At 38.0% G+C, this 17790-nt stretch overlaps 1 protein-coding gene across 1 annotated transcript in view; it reads left to right on the top strand.

Annotated features, from left to right (window-relative positions):
• The window catches only part of LOC121641788 (eukaryotic translation initiation factor 3 subunit H), a 59757-nt gene extending 46928 nt beyond the window's left edge, over positions 1-12829 (top strand). Inside the window, exons 6-8 of the mRNA XM_041988076.1 lie at positions 4825-4945; positions 11970-12102; positions 12536-12829. Coding sequence (XP_041844010.1) covers positions 4825-4945; positions 11970-12102; positions 12536-12630 — 349 coding nt within the window. The 3' untranslated portion in view covers positions 12631-12829. The remainder of the gene's footprint in view (positions 1-4824; positions 4946-11969; positions 12103-12535) is intronic.
• Positions 12830-17790: the final 4961 nt, after the last annotated feature.

Raw genomic sequence — 17790 nt, 5'->3', positions numbered from 1 at the left:
TCTTGGCAGCTTTGTTAAAAAGCTCCCCTCTGAACCCTCAATTTACTGAATGCCAGCCAATTTTTGTTCACATAACAATTTCAAAGTTTGTCCTCTATGATTCCATGAGAATTTGAACATATCCGAGAAGACATGTAGTAGACTGAAGGGGCTGCAGGTGAACTAACCTTAAAACAGAATGAGTAATGATGGGAAATCCTTACTCCAGACTTTAATTTCTAATGAAATATTGATCAATATGCTTGCAAACCTGACTGAATAATTTAACTCTTTGGAGTTTGTAGGCAGAGTGTTTAGTAAAGAATGCATTATACATGGTGCAAATTTTATGATCACGTTACCGCTGACAAAACTTTTAAAGAAACTAAAGCAGTAGTATAATTTTTTTTTTCTATTTTATTGTATGCCCAGTTTAATCGTATCATAATAACTGGACATGCTCAAACACACAAAAAACGATTCTGAATGGCCATGTCCCACTCCTGAAAATGAAATATTTCCATGCAAATCCATCCATAACCTTTTGAGTAATCGTGCCAAATAGGCCTCATAATCTCCATTGTGGAGGTTATAAACTACAAAAGAAAAACTGAAAGAAAATATATGATATCAGCTCTCTCTCTCTCTCTCTCTCTCTCTCTCTCTCTCTCTCTCTCTCTCTCTCTCTCTCTCTCTCTCTCTCTCTTTCACTCCTCACTCTCACACACACACACACACACACGCTTTCCATGTTTTGCTCTTACATTGGAAACACAAATGACAGATGTTTTGAAGTGAAGGCTCCTGTCCTTACTAAATGATTCCCCCTGCATGTATTATGCATGCACACCACACACATTAGCCACCGTATTGCTTTGATGAAATAGTATTAAATGGCCTTTCGTCAGTGAAAATCAATTCTGACACAGTCAGAAGGACACAGCAGGGAAGTGTTATGCTGAGATTTGGTCCCGGGCCATCAGTTTTCATGTTTACATTGGAGGAATGACAAACTGATCACAACACAGCCTTCACAGGCAGACATGACTGGACTGGAAATGGTTCATATTGTTGAAATGACTGTTGGGGGCATCAAACATCACACGATTTGTTTTAGTTTGTCTTAGAAGGCAAAAGTGAAAACTTCAAGCAGAATAAACAGACTAAAGCCAGTGTACATTATTGATATATATATATATATACTTTATGTATTTAGTTTTTCAGCACAAGGCCAAGAGGCAGTCATTTAGGTAGATAATTAGATCACATAAATTAACATACACCTCATGCAGGTGTGAGGCTTTAATATGGATGGTGTCACAGATAGTTAATGCATGTGAAACTAGACCACTATAAATCATCATCAGCTGTGTTTATAATTATGTGCTTGTCTGTGATTTTATGCAGTCATTTTTCTGTGTGTGCATGTTTGCATCTAAATGTTGCTGAAGTTTTGCAAAAGATGGATGGTGAGGCTGACAACCATGAGAGGATCTTAGGATACATTTCAAACATGTATGAAGGCTTAAATTTTACTTTCTGTTTTTGGTGGTTGTATTCTAGCCACTCTTTGTATTTCTTGTCATTTTGCTTATACTTTGACTTGATAGGAGCATTTTACTGCAGCTGCAGCAGTGCACCATGGTTAAAAGGCCATAAGTAAAAGAGCAAGAATCAGAATAACAGCGCCATTGCCGTCGGACTGTAATTTATTACTATGCCTTGCACTGCAGTTTTAGTGTTCTGTAGTGTTATTTTCATTATTTTGATGGTAAATGTTCTTGCACATTTTTTTTTCCATCACTGTCTAAAAATACAAAGATTTTGTGGCCCAACTCTAACCTAAATAAAGCAACAAATAAACAAAACAAGGTAATTCCACAGAGGGAAATTAAAGAGGGATACAACTTTAAATAAACACCAGTCTGTCAGGGTTAGACTTAAGGTAAGAGGTGTCTTGTTTAGAAAGGGGAGGAGATGGAAAAGGAATTATAGTAGTGTGTTTAGAGTGTTTTAGGCAGAAAATGCTGGATATTATAAAGCAGGTCTACAAGTTCACAGTTTCATGACATAATTCTGTGAGAATACATCAAAACATCACGTTTGATTGTTAGTGAATTCAAATATTAGATGAGAATAGACGGGGAAATGTACAGTAGACTGTTGCTTTAAGTCTTATAACAGACATTTTTCAAGAGGATCTCTTTGAGGAGAGACTGTTTAGAATCTCCTACATTAGACTGACCCATAGTGCCAACATGCCAGTTGTATTTAAAGACAAACAATAAAAGAACATACATCCTGCTTAAAATACTGTGGACCAGCAGGTTGTCCAGTAACTGTAAGGTCGATCCATCTCTGGTTCTCTGGTTTAATTGGTAATGGAAGTCTGTGTGAATAAGTCAGTTAAAACAAAAAGAGCTGTAAAGGAGCTTTTAAAATAGTGCTAAGGTTTATAATGAAGCACCAGAAGCTCTGACTATTTATCATGTAGACCACTGTTAAATCCTTAGAAAGCATAAAGAAGGGAGAACGCTCTTGTAAGACTTATAGACTCAGGGCGGCTGGGGCTCAGCAGGCAACGCAGATCATCCACAAACATTCGCTTGCTGGTTTGATCCCCAACTGACCACAGGGCCAGGTCTCCTTGAGCAAAATGCTGACCTGCAAATTGCCCTTGAATAAAAGGCAAATGCTTTGCATGATGTTAGTGCCAGACTACTTAGATTAAAGTGACTATATAGGCAAGGCACATTTATCTGTACAGCACATTTCATGTACAAGACATTTGAAAGTACTTTACATTTAAACTTTAAAAGCAATAAAAGCAAGAGAAACAAAATCATATTAAGACATAATAAAAAGGTGCAGAAAAACGTAATGAAATCATATAAAATATAATTAAATAAAAATTATTAAAAGCAGGGAACAGTCTTGATAAGTCCAGATACCATGCAGATTTCATGTGTATGCACATGAGAAAAGAAATGTTTTTAACCTGAATGTGTTTATATTTGATAAACGTTTTAATTTCCCATGGCGGTTTGTTCTATATATTTGCAGCATAACAGCCAAATGCTGTTCTCCATGTTTAGTCTGGGCTCCCGTCTGAACTAGTTGACTTGAGTCCCTGAATCTAAGAGCTCCTCTAGGTTTACATTCTCTGAAGATGCAGTATCACAGATGTATTCTGGACCCGAATTGTTCTGTGATTTGTAGACAGTTCGGTACAGATCAGTATAGTTTTAAAATCTAATCAGACTGACTAGAAGCCAGTGTAAGGTTTTAAAACTGGTGTAAGGTGTTCAGATCTCTTAGTCCTTGTTAAAACTCTAGCAGCAGCATCTGGATGAGCTGCAGATGTTTAATGCTCTTTTAGGAAGTCCTTTTAAAAGACTATTTAGTAATCACGTCTACTGGAGATGAATGCATGGAGTTTCTTCTGGTCTTTTTGGGACACAAAACTTTAAATTCTGTAAATGTTTCTAAGTTGGTAAAAAAGCTGCCTTGGTTACAGCTTTGATGTGGTCAGATCTGAGTCTATCAACACTCCAAGGTTATGGACTTGTTGATTTTTAAGAACCTGAATCTGAAGATGTTTACCAATACTGACACTCTTCTCTTTGCTAACAAATAGAATAATAAACAAGAAGTTTTGTCTTTATTTAATTGGAGAAAATTCTCTCCCATCCAGGTGTTTATTTGCTCCAGACGTTAACACTGCAAGTCTACTGAGCAGCAGTCGTTTGGTGACAAAGACACATAAAGTTGTGCATCGTCTGCAAAACTGTGATAATTGATGTTAAAGTTCTGTAATATGTGACCCAAAGGGAGCATATACAAGTTGAACCAAAGAGGTTAAAAAACTGGCCCCTGAGGGACTCCACAAGTCATGGCCATTCGCTCAGATTCATAGCTGCTGATCGTAACAAAAAAACTCCGGCTTCTAAATAGGACCTGAACCAGTTAAGGACCCCTCCAGACAGTCCATACTAGTTTTCCAGCCTGTGCAACAGGATTCTATGGTCTACAGCATCAATTACAGTGCTGGGATCCAGCAGAACCAGGACTGATACTTAACCAGAATCAGTATTCAACCTAATGTCATTTAACACTTTGTTTTGGTGCTGTAATGAGGTTGGAAGCCGGACTCAAATTTATCAAGATTTCCACTTTCATTTAAAAAGTTGTTGAGCTTGTTAAATAAAACTTTTTCAATAATCTTGGATATAAAATGGAGTTTAGAGACAGGTCTATAGTTGTACATTATAGAGGTGCCTCAAGTCCTCTTTTTTTTTTCTTTTTTCCAAAGGAGTTGCTTAATGGCTGCTAAATTTAGTGATGTGGAAAAAATATACCTGATGCCAGCACGCTTTTAACTATTTGTAGATCACTTTCTATTGAGGTTAAAAACAATGTAAAAGTCCGACGGGACTGTGTTCCAAGTGCATGTTGTTTATTTTAAATGTCAAACTATCTCTTCTAGGATTCGCAAATCAACCATATTAAATTGGGACATAATATCAGTTATTTCTGTATTTTAGACAATGGCAATAATGTTCCTTCTAATTGGTTTGATTTTTTTGTTTCACTAAAAAAGTTGGCAAATTTGTTGCATTTCTCAGTAGAGAGGAGCTCTGGGCTGAAATGTTTAGGAGGAATTTTAAGTTTTTCAGCCATAGCAAACAGTATAAGAATTGTTGATGTTCTTGTTAATCATTTCAGGTATAGTTGAAGTATTTTATATAACTTTAAACTGAAATAAGGATTAATAGAAATTATTAAGTTAAGTGCTGTTGGCCAAACAAAAACTTTTTGAATGACATGCAAACAATTTTGTTCTAGCAACCACTTGGAGAAGAGTCTTCAGCTTCTGATGGACAGGGTGGATGACATGAGCCAAGAGATTGTCAAATATAACACCTACAGCCGCAACCTGAGTAAGCAACAGCAGCAGAAGCACCAGGTAACCCTTGCTTGCACACTTGTATACACAGGCTTTCAGCAACCAAAGTACCCACACCACCTACACAATGAACCAACAAGAGGAGCATATAGACACACACACACACACACACACACACACACACATGCACACAGGCATTCACAAACAGATGCACACACAGCCATTCACAGCAGGAGAACAGCAGGTATATTTCTGTAGGACAGGGACACAACCAGTTGTACCGAAAATCACAGCAGGCAAGTTAGCAGAGGCACCTTGTAGCACAAACACAAAACTAATAGAAATATGGTCCTCCAGGCTTGAACATTCAAGTACATACTCCCACTGAGGATACACAGCAGAAATATTGTCAATGGCAAGTGTTAAATACACACATTCACTAACGTCTCTTTCTAAAGCCCGTGTAGTAAAGAATGGGTCACTTCAGCAAGATGAACTCCACTTATTACCATTTTAAATTAAACACTTAAAAGATGTTTTTTTAATGCTCGTTTTTCAACAGTTTTACAGTAGTTTTGATTGGGTGGAGTCTCAATTCCATACAGTCAAATGTGTTCTTTTTGCCTTGTTCTTTATGCTAATATCGAGTTCTTTTCGGTGAAGAATGTTAATATGGCAGATATTATAAGCTCTGTCACTGACAACCCTTGCAGAAAAAAAAACCCCACTGCAAATTCATTAATTTAACAGAAGCTATTCCACTGTAACATTTGGGCTTCCAACAAAGAAAGCAGGGTTAGAAAAGAGGGGAAAAAAAGGTGAGACTTGTAACTTTTGCAGAACAAATGAGCACCCTTGTGACAGCTTTTCAGAGCTGGAAAATCCTCTGCCATGAATTGCTGGAGGATTTAACAGCAGAAACTGCATTAACTTACAAACATAAACGGGTTGGAAAGGAGCAAGTCAATATAACTGCCTGCATCAGTGTAAGTAACTTAAAGCTAAGACAGGATTAGAAGTCATTACTGTTGCCTTGGATTTACACCATTGAGGTCAGAGTGATTGATGTCAAACCTGTAATATGTGTTATATTATCCTGCTTCACCTTATTTAGTAGCTGATGCCTGTCCTCAGCAGATCAGCACAGTTTGATTGCAGAAACCCTTTTCCTCCATCTGCCGCATTATTTTTCCTGTCAAATAGTCGTTTTAATCATTGTAGGTGCAGCCTCTGTGATAGTCATTAGTTTATTCTTATGTGAAGAAAAGTAAGTTCAGAAGGTTAAAGACTGCAGGTCGTACTCGCACTTCACTGACGGGGAAGGAGAGCTAATACAAATGAACTGAAATCTGGTATTGGCAAACACTCTTTACTCAATGCTCACTCTTTAACGCAGTGGTTCTCAAACTTTTTCTACCGTGCCCCTCTTTGGAGGAATATAAATTCCCAGACCCCCTACCATTTTACACACACACACACACACACACACACACACACATATATATATATATATATATATATATATATATATATACATATATATATAAAAAATACAACGTATAGTTAATAAGATGAAATAAAGTAAAAATAAAATAAAGAAACTATACAGGTTATAATGTATAATATATAATATAGTTATTACAATGGCTTCTCATTTTAAATAAGGCACAAGTGTTAAGTGCAAAATAAAGACACATGAGGTATGTATATATTTATGTATATGTGTGTGTGTGTGTATATATATATATATATATATATATATATATATATATATACATATATATATAAAAAATACAACGTATAGTTAATAAGATGAAATAAAGTAAAAATAAAATAAAGAAACTATACAGGTTATAATGTATAATATATAATATAGTTATTACAATGGCTTCTCATTTTAAATAAGGCACAAGTGTTAAGTGCAAAATAAAGACACATGAGGTATGTATATATTTATGTATATGTGTGTGTGTGTGTATATATATATATATATATATATATATATATATATATATAAAAGGGACTTTTTTTTTGCTTTTACATAATTTTCCACAAATACCTACATCCCTTAGAAGAAAGTCTGTCTATCCTCTTTTTATAAAGGTTTTGTGTTTTTCTTTATTTTAAAACCTAAAAATGGAAATAAAAATGTGGTTCTTCAAAAATAACAAATATCCTATGGTGGCTCTTCCTTAAAAATATAAATATTAAGTTGCCTTTTTGAAAAGTCTCGTAACATTTGCAGCTCGTTTCCGGGTGTAGCGTCAGATGTGCAACTAAACATGTGTGGTATCCACAGAAAGTCCAAAATCTCAGCTACCAGCTCAGCAAAACCATTTCTATGACCAACACACACAGTCAAGACAATAAATAATTCAAAGACCAGCTACATAAAGTCAGAAAAATATGTAAACATAGATGATGTCTCCCCGTGTCCACCCCACGGCATGAACACCAACAAAAGACTCCTCTACAGAAAGCTCACATTCACAGATTCCACAGCTGGAAGTTTCATCTCTCTATGACCAAGATTCACCGAACCAGAGGCAGAAGAAGACCCGACTTATTCTTTACGCTTGTAAAAGTCAGAAAACATGTCTTACCTTTGCTGTCTTGCATAAATTAAAACCGCATTTATTAAAAAAATAATAATAAATTAAAAGTTTCTCATTGTCTTTTGGGGGCAGTTTCCCGTCCAAAAATCACGATGTTCTGCCATCTGCATGGGTTTTAACAAAGAGAAACGTTGGTCCGTACTTCATCTTTCTTAAGTTCTAGACAGAAAACGTCTATTCATTTTAATAAACCCGCTCTCTCCTGATTACATCAGACGCAACGCTGCAGCAGGGAAGTGAAAAAAAAAAAACCTTAACGCGCGATTAAAAAAATTAATGCTGTTAATAAAGCATTGCGTTAACGCGTAATTAACGCATTAATGTGCCCAGCACTAATATATATATATATATATATATATATATATATATATATATATATATACACATATATATATATGTGTATGTGTATAGAGTTTATACTTCAGCTACGCAGGGGCGAGTTTAGAAAAGTTTTGATGGGGGGACCAGGCACAAACGAGACCTTTTTTTAGGTCTAGATTTTTATTAAATATTGAACTGATTATTACGACTAAAGTGATCATCTAATGTAAAGAAGTGGCGAAAAACTAAAACAAACAGCCAATGATTTTGCAGCAAAATGTCGCTGTAAGCAGCAACTTTTCAGAGATAATATGACTCAGTACAGTATGATGCAAGTTATTTTAAGTATGTTAATTTCAGCCGATACTAAACTTCCAAAGTTCAGTACTGTGTTATATGCTTGCCACAGTTCAGGTCATGGGTTATATTTCAACAGGTTGGGTCCAGATTTGGCAAGGAGAACGCCATGGGTAATGGGTAGTTTTAGTATGTATCACACCGGGTGTGTGACGCGTGGGTTTGGGATGAAAAAATTGGACCTATGCAGGACTCTGCTGGAAGCTGGAGATTTAATTCATTAAGCTTTTAAGTTTTCATCTTAAAGTTTTATCTTAAAAACTGGAGTGTTTTACTGACGCAAGAGAGATATAATGAGAAACACATTTACTGTTAAGCCAAAAGCAAGGTATCTGCCCTCTTTCAACCCAGTTACCTGTTTCTCCATTTCTCTCTCTCTCTCTTTTCTCCCTTCCATACAAGTTGGTGTAAGATTTGTTTTAAAACAGAAACAACTGAACTTTGTAAAACACAATTATGTGGTGGCAATTTTTCCTTCTCGTGCAAATGCTAGAAGATGCACACATCTCCTACTGTACACCCACACTCTGCCAGAAGCGCCTAAAAGACCAGAACAAAACACTGTCACGTAGATAAAGAGTGGGCCACAAACCATCTGCAAATACAGCCTCGGCCAGATGCACCATAAACATCTCGCAACGGATGGAAACACAAACGTCACACAGTCGCACAAACACATTATTCAGGAAAATGGAAGATCATCAGCACAAGGTGACTCACTTAGGTGCGTACAAACATACACCTACATTAAGACGGCTCCATTATGTCATCATTATTCAGTACAAATGAAAGTGAGAAAATGTCTGCGGTATTAATGGTGATCAAGGCTGAATCATCTTCATCTTGTTTTCAATGCTGGATAACGCCACAGCCAGGTTCATATATGATAGGCAGTCTAAAAAGAAACCCAAATTCATGACCATAGATGCTATTTCATACAAACACACACCCATATGTTTCATCCTCAGGCCATTCACCTACACATTTAGATCCATCATCTTCCCTTTTCTTCCCTTCTCATCATCACACCCTCCATGCCCTTACCCCTAAAGAACACACACACAAAAACACTCCATCTCATATACAATATCACGTCAACTCCTTAAATTGTGCCAGCTTTTTCAGGTTTCCAACAATTCTCCATCGTGAACAAATGGCACACACGCAGAAAAAGAAAGTGAGCTTCTATTAAAACTTTCAGACATCTGCAGTACGTGCCCCTTGTAATCTTGTGCTATTGACCCTGCTGCATCCAGGACTAATGGAACCTTATTAATCATCATAGAAAGTTGCAAAAAGGCATTGTGCTGAGAGCACCCCATTTTTCTTTTATAGCCCTCTGAATTTGGTAAATGGCAGATTCCCAGGCACACTCTGCAGCCAAGTTAGTCTTTGTAACAGGAGATGTGTGTTTCACTCCTCCCTGATTCATTCACATTCAGCGAAGCAAGCAGAACTTTGCTGTAGATTAGGTATGGTGCAGTGTGCTAATCAACTAAACTGAAGAAGCATAATTTATGAGTAATGATAGAATTCATCAATGAATAAGATGAAAAGAACATTGTTTCTGAACCATATAATCTGTTTTGCTTAAAATGCTGAATAAACCTAAATAAACTTTGAAAAAAGGGTAAATTAGCTGAAGACTATGTTGTAAAAAATTGATTTATAAAGACAAAAAAGATCATCACTAAAAAGGCCCATGATGTGTCTTTTCCCATTTTTTTTTTTTTAAAAAAAAAAGCGTATCCATAGTTTTAAAGTAATGTAACTTTACATCACCCAAAGCTAAAAACATTAGTTATATGCATGTTTTAGTATGTTTATGCAGAAGAAACTTGATTTATCTATTACATTAAACCCCCCTCATAAGACTTTTTTCACAGTTAAGTTATAGTTCTTGGATTTCCTGACACGGTCACATTCTCCAGACACTGCACCCTTGCAAGAGCTTGCATACTATCCACTGTGACCACTGTTAAGTGTTTACCCTCAAAGAACAACTTCTGAGATGTTAGCAGGTGCTAGCCTTAGCCGCCATTCACCTGGAGCACCATCCAACGTCTCTCTGAAGCTTGAACTCATCTCACGCTTAATGCTAGGTGGTGATTTGGGAACCTAAATAATGTAAAAGTACTTTGTGTTGATACACTCGTTCCTGGTCACATGAAATCATCCATTTGCTCCAGCTGTGGTCTGATGTAGGGGATGTTGGAGCCCAGTGTAAGAACAGAACAGCAGAGAAGCATGTGGAAATTAATTTTATTTAACAAAGAAAGAGACAATGTCTCTAGCTGAATGGGGCTAGTAGATTATTCAACCTAATCCAAACTCAGTGGACACAAAAGTACCCTCAGAGAGGAGGACTGACAACACAAGCAACAACATGATAACAAACATTTTAACACGTAGCTGTAATATAAAAGAGCTCAACGTATCATATAATTGGTTTTTACTTTCCATGGCTTTCCCTTGGTCGTTATAACAAAGTGAATTAATCCAGCTGCTTCCAAGATTATTCAGTAGAAATAATTAAGCAGCCAGTTTTTACCTTCTACACCAACAATAAAGTTATTATGTAGCAACTGAAGATAATCTTCAAATCTGTACAATAATTGTCGTTTGATAATGAACGCTGGATTCTGTGTGCCATTATTAAAAACTCACCACACAATTAGGATGTATTAGTCTATCAGATTATATAGTTCTATTAGCTGATTTGCACATGGTCCAACTTGTGTAATTGGTCAGGTTCCATGACGACTTTGAGTCTGTTAATAGATCTGAAAGCACACCCTCCCCAGCATTAAACATGATGTTTGCAGCTTCTTGCTGTGGTGAGGATGCTCAGCAGCAGGAGCTGAAAAGCTTGAGTTTTAAAATAAAGATGACAAAATACAAAGCGGTCCAGCTGCAGTCAGTTTAGAGGACTTGGAAAAACAGCTTGATGCAACTTAACGGATTGAGCAGTCTGTAAATAAAAATGTCAGGAGTAGCTCTGCTGTGTTTACTTAAAGACACGTGTCGTGTGTTTGTGCTCTGCTTTTATTGCACATTCCTGTATTTAACTTTGACACTAACTTTCAAAATTATGTGAAAACTTTTTAGGAAGTCATGACAATAGTGTTCAGCATCTGAAATAAGACGCAAGTGCAAAAGTTTTACACATTAGCATGTTTGGATATGTCATGCTGTGGCTTGTTGGCAGACAAAAATGATCAAATAGTCATATTTTCCCTTTTTATGTTGTTTATCTCAGCAGCCCGTTCTGGTGTACTATGGGATCTTTGGTTGAAAGCACACAACTTGTTCCCACACCACTTGCCATCTTTGCCTGCCACAACCTTCCCTTCCAGCAGAGTGTGTCAGTCTCTTCTCCATCTTACCAAATTAACAAGGCTTTTAGGATCTCCAGAGATGTGGCACCTCACTGATTTACTGACTGTCAGCCCACCACAAATCACTCCGTTCCTGTTAGCGCTCATAACTCTTCTCTCTCTCCGTCTCCTCCACCTCTGCTTTCATCGTTATTTCCTCTACATCTCGCTTCCTTACTTTATGTTCTCTAACTATGTGCCTCCTGCTTCTTTGTTTTTCTTTCTGTTCTTGTCTCCTTTAGTTCATACATTTTTCTTCTTCCACTCGCCACAGTCTCATGCTGTATGGTACCAACATCCCCATCATTTCTGATTAAATATTTGCTCTCTGTGCCATTTGTTTTTATTTTTTCCCCTTCTCTCTTGCCTCCACCTCCACTAATGCCACTCTTTTCTGGGCCCCTTCCCCTCCAGTACCTCCAGAGGCGTCAGCAGGAGAACGCCCAGCGGCAGAGCAGAGGGGAGCCTCCGCTGCCTGAGGAGGACATCAGCAAAATGTTCAAGCCCCCCCAGCCGCCACCACGCATGGACACATTGCTCATTGCAGGTACGCAAACACAACTTCTGCATACTTCATGCTTTTGTAATCAACGCTTAGAAACCCCCCCGCCCCAACACCTTAGATTCCATCAGCCGCCTCTGCTCCCCTTGCAGGAGCTCAGGTTCTGTTTCGCAATTATCTCCACCATTATCCTGAAATTACATTAATTTAAAGTTTATTGACTCAATCTCCAACTCGAGCGCCCCTTTCTCTGCTGCTTCACGCTGTTCAGCTCTCCGCCTTCCAACAACGGTCTGATCCTTCCGTTTACTCCCTTCAACACTAATTTGATGTTGTGGTTCTTTCCCACCTCTGCCTGTTTGTGTCTCCCTAAATGCCCATTCCATGTGTGTATATACGCACACATGAACACATATTTGTATGTGTGTGTTTTTTTTGTGTGGGGAGCTTGTGAATACATGTGGCTACCTTCCTACAGGGCAAATTAACAACTACTGCCAGAACGTGAAGGAATTCACCTCACAGAACCTCGGGAAGCTGTTCATGGCGGAGGCTCTCCAAGGCCACAACTAGAGGAGAGACAAAAGAACGAACGAGTGCACAGATGAGGAAGAAGGAAACGGAGATGCAAAACCAACCTTGACGTCCACTGCAGGACCATCTACCATTGTTTGTTAATAAAGAATTCATTTTCTGTTTTTAACACTTAAATTCACCATTGACAGAATTATATTTGACTTGTTTTGATTTAAATAAAAGTCCTGCATCTCTATATTTTTCTCCCCCGTTGTCTTGTATGTTATCACTCTATGACTGTCCTCTGCTCGTGCTGGTAACTAATTGCCACATATTGTAACTGCACAGACTTGGGAATAGTTTTGTTTTCCGTTGTGTAACAATGGCTGGCTTCCTACAGACTACTGATATGCTGTAATAGAGCTTTCCTGAAAAACAAACTAATTATACAGTCAAATGGCATTTAGTATGTTGTTCCAGCTTCCCTTTTGTTTTGGAAGCAGGTTGACTCCATTAGTGGATTTGCAGTGTTGATTTTCTTGGGATGAATAAATTCCTGCAAACAACTGTGGCAGAAACATTAGTGAAAGTTGAGGGTTAAATGTCTAGAGTGAAATATTAGGTTTATATACACATAAAGTTAGCAGTATAATAGTCGAACAATGCTACTACAGTCGCTTTTATTGCTTTCATTTAACTAAATGAGCGATCGTGCAGAGTGTATGTGACCACACAAAAAGCAAATTCTCAAAACAGCCTTTTCATTTCATTATAATATTTTACATCCATTCACTTTTTTCAGCACATTAAACTGCTTAGTGCTGCTTTTCAGAGAGTCCTGGTAACTAAAAATGAACTTAAACTACATCTGGAAATTCAGAGCTTCCGCTTGCATGCTGATGTTTTGCAGGTATATTGTGTATGGTATACATGCCATGTTCACCATCAGAGTATCATGATGCAAATATAGATAGAGGTTGTAATGTCCTGTGTTTCCCAGTTAATACAGAGGTGTTGGATTTGTATTTCTTTTTTTCTGTTTCAGCTCAATAAGTAAGTTTTTTTTCCCTTGAGTTTTTGTGTGTGTATATTTGTTGACCTATGAGAGCAGCTGCTGCACCGTGTCTGAGGTATTGAAATTCAGGTCTCAGCTTTGTGTAGTCCACCTATGTGCTTTAAAAAGTCTTCTGTTTACCTAAATGGAAAATTCATGGCAGGAGTGGGCGTCAGCCAAAAGTGTTTGATTCATCAAAGCAATTCGTAAAATGGCATTATTAATTATAGAAGGAGGACATCCTGGCAGTTCTGTTGTCTTTGGATGTGAGTGAAGCATCATCTTTAACCAAGATTATACTTATAGGTGTGTGCAGCATCCACCCTGTCGAATAGTAACCAGTCTGTCAACAGTCCTAAACAGCTCTCACTAAACCTCTACATGAGCATATGAGCTAAATACGTCAAAGTGTAAGATGTTCTTACACTGATCCTCTGCAGTGTGTCTCATGTTGTAGAATTACTCCTCAAGTCGTGAACGCTTCTCATTTGTGGAGCCTGTCACTGGTGTCCCCCTCACCCAGCAACAGGAAGCTGAATGCACTCTCATGCTTTCTCTAATAAAGAATCTGCTGTTCATTGTCTAGTAATTACACTGCGGCACCAGTCTGCTGCATGCTCTGTTGTTTTTTGTTGTTTTTTTTTTTCCAGACCTGCAGCTAAACAGCATCATCTTACCTCAGCAGATGATGTTATTTAACTTGTCATCAGCTTTGCCAAGACATGTAATAACTTGTAGTGCTCCTGCTTGTCATCAGCACAATGTCATTAACAATAATTACAAGTCAACCAACATGATAAACACTTATTAAAACAGTGACGCTCGAGTCGGAAATAATTTCTCTCCCAAATCACATTTCTCCGACATGCTGGAAAATATTAATTCATGCCGGGGTCTTGAGTTTATTACCATTAATTAAGGTATCTGCTACGTTGACAGGCACAGCTGTCTTGGTGATTGATTTGTTCTATGATAGGATTTTCTTCCCAGTAGGAATTGTTTGACTTTTGAGCAGTGACCCTGTTTGTAATTCTGAGTTTGAGCAGAGGGCAACGTTGGCCCTGATGGTGGACTGGGGCACAGCTTCCACAGCCACCTCCCCAACCTGATGTGTGAAGAATTTAAACCTTAAAATTTCCCTGCAATAGGATCACAAACGCTGCATGAGGCTGCAGATACAGGACTTCGCTCCTGCTGTGTAACGGTGACAAAGGTACAGATATTTAAAGTGAGAATGTTTTGATTGGAATGAAAAGCAGTTTGGACTGAACCACCCCTGCAGGGCTAAAGAGCAACAGGGCGGGGGTGGATGGGAGTCAGTCTGGTTGTCTGCTGTCACATTCCTGCACATGAATAGAAATCATGACATTAACTGTTGACTGTGGTAGTTGGCAAAGATATCTATGATAAAATATTAAGCTTTTACAAGCTCAACTAGGATTTGACAATGAAGGAATATATTAGAGGTCTAATGTGAATAGTTTTTGGGATTAAGCTGAAAATTTTAAGACATTTGTACAACTTTCTCGTGTCCCCACATAAATGTGAATTATACAACTTCTATAAACCATGTTCAGGCAATATTTTAAAACCTAAAGGGGTCTCTAAAATAAATCATTCACGGTCCAATATCCTTCAGCAAGAAATATATCCTCCATGTAAGCTGATAGCTGTGAGTGTGTATCAGTGACTGGGTGTCTACATTAGAGAAAAATTCTGTATGAATGTGTGTGTAAATAATTGAATGTGACTTGAAATGTTAAACACTTTGAGTGGTAAACAAGACTTGAAAAGCATATAAATGCCAGACCTTACAGCATTGTGCAGTGCCCATAGTAGTGTTGGCCAGACTTAGGTTTGTCAAAATGGACTTTGTAATGATCCCTGACCTTTGGACAGTCCATGGAAAACAGGATCATTCTGGATTCTAAAGGCCGACATCAGGCGGTGAGCAGAAAACCCTTGACCATCGGTGGATCTTTTAAACAAAAATTTTAGACTTTTATTTAAACTCGCCATGAAATTGTTAACAGAGAGTAAAAGGAACATAACTTCAAGATGTGTGAAGGGAACTGAAGAATAGAAGACAAGAAAGCACTCCAGCCTCAAAGAGCTGAATGTTGTTACAAAGAATTGGTCCAAAACCCAAAAGGAGACATGAAGAAAGATGTTTCAGTAATTATAAAAACTAAATGCTGTGATGTGAACTGCAAGTTATATTTGAAAGACTCAGAGCAACATTAAATCGAGTGTAAATCACGACAGTTGCATCGAGCTCAGGAGACGATCTTGTGGGAAAACCAAATATCCAACCTGGATTCTGCTAGAAACTTGCTGAGCAACATTTGACCAAATATTAGGTGGTGCTGTACAGAGTATTTATACCATATCTACTTATAGTTTAGTCAGCAGTAAGTTTAAAACCTTCTAAGGCAAGCAAAAGCATGACCAGCCCTTCCTTGCCTCTGACTGGCAAGCGTTAAGTTATCATCACTGGTTGACTGGTGGAGACATGACTTAATGAAGCCAGTGACGGATGGAATTGGACAGGTCATGTCCTACTCAACTTAGCAGCAGCTCACCCACTTTACTGGCTTTCCAGAAATATTAACACAGTGGAAAAAAAGCCATTCTTTAATATTCACTGAATAAAACAAATGGGAAAGATTAGGCCATCTGGTGCTGCAGCCTATCACAGTACACAGAAAAGCAAGGTGAGAAAAAGTTGTGCATTTTCAATGTGTGGATGAACTAAGGAAGAAGTACTAGTTAAATAAAATCCATAATTACATGGAAGCCTCACCCTTTACTCTGTGGGTCAGTTTTGCTTATAAATTCAAAACCCTCTCTGTTTGTAGCTATTTCTATTGTTCATTGCAGAGCAGACCTACATGTTTTTTTCTTGTTTTTGTAGTAAACTGAGCTTTTTTACTCACAAAATCACATTTATTATAGTTTTACATAAATTAATATCTGGAAATGTTAATTCCTCCTCTTCTCTGAATAACCCAGTGACACTTATCTGAATATGAAATTCTGCTCTTTTATGTTTTCCTGTTTTTCTTTTCTTTACAGTACAGCAGTGTAATGATTGACTGGGAGGTTGTTGCAGCACCTATGCCAATCAAACTGACATGATTGACACGTGGGCCCTCTGGGTCAGAGAGATGTTGATTGGCTTGACATGATGTGTCTACTGAGAAGGGGCTTTGTGAACTTGGTCAGAGTCATTGGTTTCTTTTATATCTTTTATGAGCATTTTTTTAAATATTTTAAAATACACACATTTACATGGCTCTACACAGCTGCATATTAAGCATGCAGGTCAGGTGAGCTTAGCAGGTAAATTTCAGCAGCAAATATGTTTATTTATTGTTTGTATTGTACTTTTAAATGCTCATATACCTTGTCCGTTGTCCTTGCCTTTAGGTAGTGCTCTGGCTTTTTTGTTGCCTCATTATGCTGCTTGTTTTGTTTCGAACTGTGCGGAGCAGAGTGGTACACCCAAAACCACATTTGCAACTTCCTCTCCCACACAGTCCTGCTAAGTTGTCCGTTAAGACAGCTGTAAGTTGGTTTCAAATGAAAATCCCCCAATATGAAGCAAGTTTTTCACTAACAAACAGCACACAAAGCTGGTCCTGGGGACTGCTGACATAATACTTGCACATAAACTTTTCACCTCCAAAAATGAAAGTGATTTTTTATTTCCTCTTTCAATGATTCTTCCACAACTTTCCCTGATGTTGCTTTTCTCCTCAGTGTTTGCAGAGATTAACATAAACTACATGCTTGAACTGAGCATGGGAACGGAAGGAGGGCTTTAGCTGTGTAAACAGCCAGGCGTTTTGGAGGCTGCAATAGGAGAAAATACTTAATTAGGATTATGGGATTTGTCTCTGCACCTTCAGATTCCTGAGGAGGAGGCTGGGAGATGTCAGGGGGATATAAGTTTGGTCTCATTTAATCAGTGAGCATGGCCTGCACAGCCCTGACCCTAGCAGTAATTTATTACCGCTCAAACACAAACACAAGCTCTTTCACCGTGCCTGCCGCTACCCTGTCATTGGTGATAGAGAGAATCAGCTGGCTGAATATAATGAAACCCGTTATTTCACTGTCAGCTGTGAATACTTTTTCTTTTTTTTTTCCTTCTCACTTTT

Source organism: Melanotaenia boesemani, chromosome 6, assembly GCF_017639745.1.
Source record: "Melanotaenia boesemani isolate fMelBoe1 chromosome 6, fMelBoe1.pri, whole genome shotgun sequence".
NCBI lineage: Eukaryota > Metazoa > Chordata > Actinopteri > Atheriniformes > Melanotaeniidae > Melanotaenia > Melanotaenia boesemani.
Note: the sequence above shows the minus strand (reverse complement) of the source record. Positions and strands in the feature narration are given on the sequence as shown.